Consider the following 11,262-nt stretch of genomic DNA (forward strand, 5'->3'; position numbering starts at 1 on the left):
TCACGTAATATTTGCTAATCACCGGCGATGGGGCGAGATTAAGTAGGTCATGATTACAGGGAAAATTTGCGTTCGATTTAGAACCTATTTGGGGTGCCACGGTTGTTCCCGCGCAATTGGGGCCGTGGTCGAAATCGATGAAATCCCCGTACCTTTTGAAAACGAGGCGCCCCCGCAACGCTGATAGGGCGGAGGCGCAAAGGACAGTTAATGACCGGATGTCGAGATCCGCATTCTGAACATGCGTGTGTAAACCGACAATTGGGCCACATGCAGTGTCCCTCGTTCAAGTGGTGACACAAGTTATTAGCTTTTGGCGTCCCCTGTCGCTCAGGGGCCCGTGTTTGCACGCATCGCCACCAAAGATCATTATTGATTGACGCCCAAGACGTAGGGTGCAAGGCCTGGCGCAGATGAAACTGTTCATCATACTCTCGCCCTGCAAATCCCCCCTGACGTGACGCACACTCGCGAATTGTCCACATGTAATGCAAGATCTCCTGCACTTTATCGGGTCGCATGCTATGGTAGATTGAAGCATAAATCAAGAAAAGCGTCCGACCACCGTTCGATGTTATGAATTTTATCCCTACACTCCTTAGGGCGCTGTTCAAGAGTGCCCTCTGTCGAAAGTTGCAAAACACTACCGTTACAAAAAGCGGATAATTCGAAGGCACCTTTTAACAGTAAAGCCAAATTGACATATTCGCCTCTAGAAATTTGTTGTTTCAATGCGGCTGGCACGTGCGCAGCCAAGTCATCATTTGATAAGCGCGTTAATTCCTGACAACTGTATCATGTTTTGACCCTGATTAATAGCCGAAGCAAGAGATTGAACTTTTCGATTACCGGGAAACTTAGAGTTGATTCCCCGCTAACACCGCACCCCTCAACGTTACGTGTATTAATAGGAGGAACGATTTTAGATGCCCTTATTATCTTCTCAAAATCAATAAAGCCTCTACCTGGGTCCAGTTGTAAGAGCCGGGTATCGTCCTCTCCAACCTCTTCCACATTTTCCGGTAATTTCCGCTTCGTTCCACGCGGCATTATTTCAGATGATTCGAGATTTAATTTAAATTAAGTTTGTTTACGATCCGAACGAAAGCACAGGCAGTTTGCAAAAGGCGGAATGACGTAATATCACGTGGTACGGAAATGCGTAATTTCATTGTTTTAACGAACTCAACCGAAGCATTCCGTACACAACGTTACATCCGTAATCGTATCTATAGAAACCAGTAAACAACATTCGTTTCCGCAAAAATAAATATTATTAATTTACATTCAGAAATTAATAAGTCTTTTTTAAAATTTATTATCAACTCAATTGTTTTTACTGTAATTCATTAAAAATTCCCAGGAAAGTACAAGCTTTTTATCAAATAACTATTCCTTAGCAAATTGTCATACCTTGACAATATAAGCCATTGTCATATGTTTAGCTTGCTCAATCTCCTTTTCCTCATCAATGTCAGCTCTGTTCCTATGCATGTTCTCAATATTGCCATCATAACGCTCGTCATATAGAGGCACATATTCCACTGTCACTTGAGCATCTTCGTATGACTTGTGTGGCAAACCACGCCATTCTGAGGTATAACATTTGAAGGTGCTTATTGTGTGTGTTTTTTTAAAATGAAAACAGACATTAGGTTGGTCAATAAAAATTCACCACTGTTAACATCAGTGATTGGATTTGACAAGCATTCTGTAACACAAGAAGACAAGCAAGGAGTTTATAGTAGAAATGAAAACCCTGTAATTAAGTGAAAATGTTTATTGTTTTTTGAGTGACCTACAAACCTTCTCTAACACAAGAGAATGTTGTACTCTTGTGTATGGAGTATTTTATGAGGGACACAATAAATGTCGTGCAAATAGAACATACATAAATGGTTTTTAAGGAAGAAAATAAAACACAGTATGTTAGACAAGACACAGGAAGCGTAGGAAACCTGACACTTTCTTAAAAAATACAAGCATCAATGTTTGTAAATGAACTGAAACTTAATCAAAGACAAAAAATAAAATAAGACTGCGACGTTCGAATGTTCAATATACAGCCTGTTGACTATAAACTTGTCAAAAATAGTTTCGAACATTTATGGTTAATAATTGATATTTAAAATCAATAAACATTTAAATGCTCAAAATTCATCTTAAAAAAGCAAATGAGTGGTATTTGAAAACAATGATTTTCTGTCATGTTTGTGGTATAAACTTAAGAAAGTTCTGCATTTTGAATGTTTATATGACAAAGTTTTTGCAAAAAAGATCAAATCATACAACGGATCATGTGTAATATTGTTTATTGATCTGTATTGATTTTTTCAAAAATACGTTTTATACGTTACAGAGGTTAATTTGCTATTGACAAAGTTCGTAAACAATATGTTACAGTTCTTCTTAGTATTCTCGTGAACTTTATTTTTCATTTGTCAGAGGGTTTTTTAGAAAAAGGGGAAGACGCTGGACGCTGGGTTAAAGGGGAAAATCGAGCGCGAAAGAGACATATTTGGGGAAAAAATAAAAACTGTTCATTTCAATGTCTATAACTCACCTAAAGACTTCAGGGTTTTTTTAGAAAAAGAGGCATGTCTCTGACCTTTTTGTTCTTAAACACATGAACAAGTATGATATTAAAGTCAAAGTCCTAAAAAAGTTGCAGGTGTAGATCTAATAATGGGAAATGTTTTCAACTGGGGCCGGGGAACGATGTCAATACTATGATTTCAATTTCATGATGAATGGGTGAACGATCTAGATCTGCTACAGTATTGGCAGGGAAAGGTGCGGCAGCTGCCGATTGTCTACTTTTACTTTCACAATAATCCGACAGTATTAATCGATGTTGATTACATGTACCCTCCGAATCCTGCTGGGATTCAACGGTTTTTGATGATTCATTCTTAAAAATGCGTCAACGCAATTAATTTTTTCCGAGTCCGAACGTTTTATTTTGTTCGTGTATGAACACCAATTGTGAGACTTTTTTTCTGTTTTAACGTTTTTATCTTGGCTTTCATATAACCCGGATGAAAACTCGACTGGTTTCCGGTAATTAATTGGCGAAACAACCTTCTCGCGCAAGACCGGAATCCAGTAAAATAGTCACATGATTAATACGATTAGTTGCCCGGTTTCCATGACGTAATTTAAGAGCTATATATAGAATCACTGGGATCCCAGATTTTAGTGTTCGTCGGAAGAGAGAGAGAGAGAGAGCGAGATCGTTGTACATGGTACAAATTGGATAAGTGTCGACTTCCCAAAAGAAAAAAAAAACATTTCCTTGAGAGTAAAATATTATATTTTGGTGAAAAAATTTATATTTTTGGAGGGGAAATGGTATTTTTAGGGGAAAAATTCTGGTAGGGGAAGACGCCGAATATCGGCGTCACTTTCTTAGTAAAAAAAACCCCTGTTTGTATAAAAGCGTAAAAATACGGTAGAAACCACTATGGGGCATCCCTTTCTAAAACAAATTATAACATATTTAAGCAGATAATTGTTGACGATAAACAACTGTGATTGGTAAAAACGTAATTTAGGCCCAATTTCGTTGTGAACTGTAAAATGGTATTTAAAAAAAAAAACGCGAAAATCCGTTACAGTATTTAAAATTGTGAAAAACGTGCAAAGAAGAGAAAAATTGTATACGTTTCAATACGCTACAGCGTTTCGCTGCAAAAATCAACCAGGTGCCTAAAGGATATACAGTAAAATGTTACTGTGATCATACCGATATTTGGCTCTTAAAACAAGCTATTGTATGTCCTCACCTCAGATTTATTTAACACTTATGACCAATCTAGTTTTGACATTTCACTACGCTTTCTACCACTGTCCTTAAAGGCAGATTTTTTTAGAACAAAACATCATCGTTTGTCATGAAACTGAACATTGAACCCAAAATATCCAAATAAATTTTCCATAACTGCACTTACCAATTCTTGCCCTTGGATCAGCATGTCCCTCTGAAAAGTGACTTAATAGGTCCAGCACCTTTTCCTTCAAGAATATAGCAATCCAGCTTTACTCATTACAACTGTCAGGCCTTTTCCTGGCCATTTTAGATAAAATGCAATGTTGAGATTGGGCATTTTTCGCGCGCAAAGTCCACTGATTTGGAAATATTCTTTTATTAACTCTTTATTATAATTTAAATTATAAGAACAAGATGTAATCGAAATAAAATTGAGATATAATAATCATAAGAAAATTCTAAAAAAAATAAATATAGTTTTGAATTGGATTTTTTTTAAATTGTTTTTTGTTACCAATTTGCTTTGGGAATGGGTCAGTTTAACGGATCCATAGATAAGCCAGGAAAAAGGCATGACTATCAACATTCTTCACATATATAAATATAGTTCAAGTTAGGAATCAACCAATAAATGTAAATTAATAAAAACAAGATGTGTTTGTGAAACACAATGTCCCCCTATATGACGTTTGACCTTGAAGGATGACCTTGACCTTTCACCACTCAAAATGTGCAGCTCCATGAGATACACATGCATTTCAAATATAAAATTGCTAGCTTTAATATTGCAGAAGTGACATTACATGAGCAATTTTGACCCATATATTTGACCTTGAAGGATGACCTTGACCTTTCACCACTCAAAATGTGCAGCTCCATGAGATACACATGCATGCCAAATATCAAGTTGCTATCTTCAATATTGCAAAGTATTCATAAAATAAGCGATTTGGGCCACATATATTTGACCTCTGACCTCTGACTCATTTTATGAGTACTTTTGCAATATTGAAGATAGCTTCAATATTGCAAAAGTACTCATAAAATGAGCGATTTTGTCCACATAATTTTGACCTCTGATCTTGAAGGATGACCTTGACCTTTCACCACTCAAAATGTGCAGCTCCATGAGATACACATGCATGCCAAATTCAAGTTGCTTATCTTGAATATTGAAATACTGCAAAAGTGTACATTAAATGAGCGATTTGACCCATATATTTGACCTTTGACCTTGAAGGATGACCTTGACCTTTAGCTTTCACCACTCAAAATGTGCAGCTCCATGAGATACATATGCATGCCAAATATCAAGTTGCTATCTTCAATATTGCAAAAATTATTGCAAATGTTAAAGTTGGCGCAAACCAACCAACAGACCAACCAACCAACCAACCAAAAGACCAACAAACAGACAGGGCAAAAACAATATGTCCCCCACTACTATAGTGGGGGACATAAAAACTTTACAATCTAATGACTCACTAACTTGTAGACATCACAACTAGCATGATCCTAATTGGCCCAAAATTACAATTTCCCCAAAAACATTTTTTTTAAATCCCAGTCTTTTATTATAAGAGCTTCGGGAAAGAGGTGTTTTGCGCAATATAATTTGTAATATTATAATACTATTAGTTATGCTTCTTGTTCTGTGTGATGAGTATCACAGTCTTAATATTGCAAACAAGACTTTGACCTTATTATATTTGTAACCACGTATGTGTATAGCAACTTTTAGCCTTAAACCCCAGTATTTCCAGTTCAGACTCAAACCCATAACCCATTGGTAAAACAAGAGCACTGCATAACGGGGGCCACGCTCGGCTGCGAAAGCTTGTCAGAATTTTTTTTAAGGTCAACAGTGACCTTGACCTTTGACCTAGTGACCCAAAAATGGGTGTGGCGTGTAAAACTCCTGAAGGTGCAGCTACATGTGAAGTTTCAAAGTTGCAGGTGGAAGCACTTTGATTTTAGAGCAAATGTGAAGGCTTTAGCACGACGCGGACGTCGGACGACAACGGACACAACAAGCTGGCTATGACAATATCTCGGGTTTCTCCAAAACAGCCGAGCTAATAAATGCCCTAATCTGTTCTAAATATAATGCCTACAGGTTTTATTACTCACCACATTCGGAGGTCCATGTAGTTTTATTGTTTCAGACCGCTCAAAATTTTCAGTATTACACAATAGAAACCCTGAAATGTATTATTCCTTGTCAAAATAAACAACAACACAAAATTCTGTCACATAATACCAGTGATAGTCCGGTAGGGCAGGGGGACCCATTCCCAATTAAAAGAGTATATATTTTTTCCCAAATGGGATTAAAATTCCCAATTGAGGTTTCCAAAAAAAAATATTTTTTTAATAAGTATAAACATGTCAATTATCTCCAAGTCCAGCTCTATAAATTTAAACTTAGAAAATATATTGAAATCACTTTTATTATCAATTTCAAAGTATTGTAAGCATAAAATCAACAACATTAATTTCCCAAATTAATCAAAAGAACACGATGTTTCCAAATTCACAGGGACCCGGCCCAAATGGTGGAAAAAAAACACTGAATACATGCACACAATCTGAAGCTTAATGGTAATTCTGCAAATCTCTTCTGAATAATGGATTACTTGGCAGCCACATAGAAACCGCAGCTATATTAAACGTAATATTTTATTATAAAATAACCATAAACCAAAAAGTTACCATAAGATGTGCTTTGTAAACAAAAATAAGTAACATTTTCAGTGAGAATAAGTTACAATTAAATTACATTTTAACATTACAAACTGATTTAGACTTTTAAGGAAAATCATACTGACAACTGAAATAGAGATGACAAATTGTCATTTTAATACCATGCTTAAAGAGTTTATTGTTTGTGGTTTATTTTAGGGCAAGTTGAAGGTAGTTGTAGTTGAAAAAGACTCTATTACTAGACTTCAGTATTGAGTTGTAAACAAATTATTCTGACTTCATTACAACCAATATCTATTGAAATTTGTGTATTGAGGAACGTAGCAACCCCAAACTTTTATTTGTTGAAGGATTAGTCAATCACATTATTATTCACTCTTATACTTAGTTTAGTTCAAACCTATCTATTTTAGCTCAATTGCATTGGAAGTATTTAGCAATTATTTGAAACATTCTATAGTCCATTTCCTGGGCCTAGAACCAGTACTTGGGAGTCTTGAGGGAGGTCTAAACAACGCTCCAACAATGGGGATTGAACCCGTGACCTCCCGGTCGCTAGGCAGACACCATATCCATTACACACGGCGATCACTCTTATACTTACCTCCAAGGCCACTCAGAGCTTCATAGACTTTTTCTTGTGAAGAAGATATTGTTGACCATATTGATGTTGACACTAAAATGAAGCAAAGTTCAAAATTACTTGACACAAGCACACATACAAAACAAACACATCATAATGAATAAAACTGGGATCAACACCGTGTAAATGATTTGGGATTTTAGGAACAGATCCAGGATGAGTCCTCGATTGTTTTGCACTTTAAAAACACCACAAACAAAACAACACTATGTTGTGAAGAAGATATTGTTAACCATATGTAGAATCAACATTGAAGTTGAATTTATTATGTTTGAAAGCAGAGTCTGCACGTAATAGCCCTACAAACAAAATGACAGCACAATAACCCCCAGAAGAGAAAATTTTCAAGCCAAAACACATTATTCAGTAAAAGTGACATGAAACAATTGGCCCCCAAATTCAATCACTTGCTAGATCAGCCTGTAGCAAACCTACACGAAAATTAGCACAATACCTCCATATTAGTTTGAGGTCAGACAACTTTTCAGCTACAGTGACTGACTTAACCACAACTTGCCCAAAATGCAACCACTTGCTAGGTCTGCATGTCAGCTAGAGACAGCAGTACAACCAACAAATGCTATAGGTGGCATAATTCTGCTAAATTAAAGCGGTATATACGATTTTTTATTGTTTAATGTAATATATTGATAGAATATGTAATAATTACACAAATAGGCAAGAAAAATTATACATTAAAGCCGAATTCATAAACAGCGAAGACAAATTAGCGGCCCGCGCCGATTGTGACGTACATATTTTCCACAATAACCGAAGTATTCGTCTTTGTATTAGGATTGGAGATAGTGTTCGTCGTATGAATAGATATCGTTGCAGGAATTCAAATAAACCGTTAAACTAAGTTTAGATTCACATCGTACATGTATGATACATGCTGGCGAATTCGGCTGTACAGCCGTTTTCAATTTCAGAATTACATATCTTGCTTATTTCGCATTTTTCGACACATGTTCTTCTTAACTTTTATTTTAATTATATATATATAATACTTTCTTACACATTTTATATAAATTCATAATATTTGACAAAATCGTATATACCCTTTAAAGCCAAGAGTTCAGTGCCTTGGTCAGGTCATCATACGATGATCCAACAGAGTCTTAAATGGTTCAATTATGTTCAATGATGTATCTGTTGTAGTAACAGAGATATCAACTTGATGGTTGCAAATTTTAAAATGAGTTTCAACTTGCACTCACACCTGACTTTTCTATGTACAGAAGGGGGCATACCAGCAATCATGCTTAATAAGGGGTTTTTCAGTGAATGTTAATAAAGACCCTGAACACATATGTTCAGTTTATTTCACTATCCTGCAGTAGACATTTTTATGGAGTTGTTTCAAGCATACATTAAGGTGAATTTCAACATTATCATGGATTGACACAACTTCTACAGATTGGTGTTCATAAGGAACCCTGCCTATTAAAATTATAGCAAAATCCTCACCAAAAATTGGGGGTCTCAGGTTTGCTGGACACTGTTAGTGTCGATGAGGCCTGACATAGCCTGAGGGTATCATTCTGCACAATGTAAAGGTCCAAGTTATAAGCCTTAAAAGTTCCATAATTATGCTACAAAACTGTTTACAGTTATAGGCCATGGTGATTAAATGTTATTTATTACCCTAAACACATACCTATTATGTTTTATTCTATTTCAACATCTGTAGTTACATCTAGAGATATTAGGTACCTGCACACAAACAATTACTAGAATTTTTAAGTACATGTACCCGAAAGGTGAATAATCATTCACTATTGCAGGTCAGAGTTCACATAACTTGGTCAGAACACAATTTTACTTTTTTGAATGTGCGAATTATGGAACTTTGTCAGTGATCTGAAAATGACTTAAAACAAGTGTTTAGTTTCAATAGATACAAACAGTGACATGGATATGTTAACCAGTCCCTCATGAAGACACTGACATTTGGGTACATAGCATAGCTTACACTTTTCTATGATTCTATCATATCTATTAAAAATGTTATATGCATTTAATGATTTTATAACAGTGAAAAACTAACAAGTTTTATATATCCTCACCTCTCTGTGAATAACTGCACAGATTCTGGGGCATTAAACAAATACCTGAAAAACAAGAAACAATTGGGACGTGCTCAGTGAAAAGGGGGTTTAATTCATGTGCGTTAAGTGCCGTCCCAGATTAGCCTGTGCAGTGCACACAGGCTAATCAGGGATGACACTTTCCGCTTTTATGGTATTTTTCGTTCAAAGAAAGTCTCTTGTTAGCAATAATCCAGTTTAGGTGTAAAGTGTTGTCCCTGATAAGCTTGTGCAGACTGCTCAGGCTAATCTGGGACAACACTTTACACACATGCATTAAACCCCCTTTTCACATAGCATGGCCCAATTATGTTGTACAGAAATAATTCCCACCAGTAATCAAATGATGAAAATCCTCAAGCACATACAAACAAACATACATGCAAAAGCCAGTAAATGAAATACTCATTTTAATTTTTATAAATCCGCACAGATGGTACAATGTTAACAGTACAAGAGTACTGTATAAAGATCTGTTTTCTTGCTTTGTTTAAACCTATTTATTTTAGCTTGATTGCATCGAAAGCCTGTGGCTTATTAAAACGCTCTTGAGTCCCTTTCCTGGTGCAAACAAACAGTACTTGGTGTCTTAAGGGGAAGATCAAAAGAATGCTCTGACAGTATGGATCAAACATGTGACCTCCCGATTGCTAGGAGGACACCATAATAATCCACTACACCATGGCAACTTGCTTTGAACGGCTAAATAACAAACATGATGATCAAGTGGCCATGTTTTTAACTGATTGGGCAGATACATGTGACCTCTAGTGTTCACAACTTTAATTTTAATGTTGCAGACGGATGACAACCATCGACATCCTAAATAAAAGGGTAGCATAAAGATTATAATGTTTGGTAAATCGATCAGAAACAATAACTTTTTGTTGACCCTATCTGCAGCATATCAATCACAAGCAAATATATATATAAGCTCCTTCATTAAGTGGCAGCATAAAAATTATATATATACCTATCACAAGCCAGCTTAAGTAGAACACTGGAACCAGTGCCTTCTGGGGCAGCAGACAGCACAGTCAGAGTTATAGAGGCTGATGCAGGAATATCATTCTTGCCTCGCTTAGAGGCCTCCAATCTTGAAACAACCTTCATTTTCTCTTTTTACGATCCTTGAATACAAAATAAATAAATACAATTGATTGAAGGTTGCTGGCGAGGAGGCTCTTTAGCGACGCAGTTAGAGTCTGACTACCACTCTGGAGGTTGTGGGTTCCATCCCCCATTTGAGCTCCATATTTTCACAATTGGATTTTTCCATTTTCTCCACTAATTCAATATCAAGTGAAAGTCACATAACATTAAAAGCACATTAATTATATGTGTATTTTTCATGTTTATAAGGATTAATCAATAGAAGCATTACACCGTCAAAAATATCGAACACGAGGGTAACTATCCGAAATACGCGTTTCCTCCGGACACTAGTCTATTGCATTTTAAAGAAAAGATACAGTAAATACTAAATATCATCGATAAGAAAACATACCATTTTTATATACGAAGAATATGAATACGTTAAACAACTCTGATGCAGGTGTGATTTTAACCGTGTGATAATTCTTGGTCGCATTAGGATTTTTTATTTCAACCTTCTGTCCATTGCACAACGGTCTTACTGCAGGTTTAGGTCCAGAAAGGCCGAAAACCAAAAAGGCCGCATACCAAAAAGGCCGAATACCAAAAAGGCCTTACCAAAAAGGCCTCAAAGGGTACCAAAAAGGCCAAAAAATGAACCAAAAAGGCCTTAAAGCAATTATTGTTATTTTAGTATGTTATACATTTACTTCTACTTCTACAAGCAAACATTTACAGACAATATACTGTCATACTGACAAAATACAACATAATTACATAATAATATTGTTAAACATGTGAATTCTAATTTTTATTAAATAAAGTGGAGAACGACATAAAACATGTATGAAGTTTTTTATTTTCCTTATTACAAAATATACATATCTGCAAATAAGTGAAAATAGGGTACGACGTAAAACATGAATGAAGTTTTTTATTTCTTTATTACAAAATATACATAA

General features: G+C 35.8%; 1 protein-coding gene and 1 long non-coding RNA gene across 2 annotated transcripts in view; both read right to left on the reverse strand.

Annotated features, from left to right (window-relative positions):
- The window catches only part of LOC127868554 (zinc phosphodiesterase ELAC protein 2-like), a 29,192-nt gene extending 22,098 nt beyond the window's left edge, over window positions 1-7,094 (reverse strand). The window contains exons 1-4 of the mRNA XM_052410412.1: window positions 7,077-7,094; window positions 5,900-5,970; window positions 3,951-4,014; window positions 1,414-1,592 (exon numbers count right to left, since the gene is read on the reverse strand). Coding sequence (XP_052266372.1) covers window positions 1,414-1,494 — 81 coding nt within the window. The 5' untranslated portion in view covers window positions 1,495-1,592; window positions 3,951-4,014; window positions 5,900-5,970; window positions 7,077-7,094. The remainder of the gene's footprint in view (window positions 1-1,413; window positions 1,593-3,950; window positions 4,015-5,899; window positions 5,971-7,076) is intronic.
- Window positions 7,095-7,105: 11 nt separating this feature from the next.
- On the reverse strand, window positions 7,106-10,314 carry LOC127868584 (uncharacterized). The gene is made up of 3 exons (XR_008044185.1): window positions 10,179-10,314; window positions 9,185-9,229; window positions 7,106-7,148 (listed from the first exon to the last, which is right to left on the reverse strand). It is a non-coding gene; the product is annotated as an uncharacterized LOC127868584 (long non-coding RNA).
- Between the last annotated feature and the right edge of the window lie 948 nt (window positions 10,315-11,262).

Source organism: Dreissena polymorpha, chromosome 2, assembly GCF_020536995.1.
Source record: "Dreissena polymorpha isolate Duluth1 chromosome 2, UMN_Dpol_1.0, whole genome shotgun sequence".
In the NCBI taxonomy this organism is placed as follows: Eukaryota; Metazoa; Mollusca; class Bivalvia; order Myida; family Dreissenidae; genus Dreissena; species Dreissena polymorpha.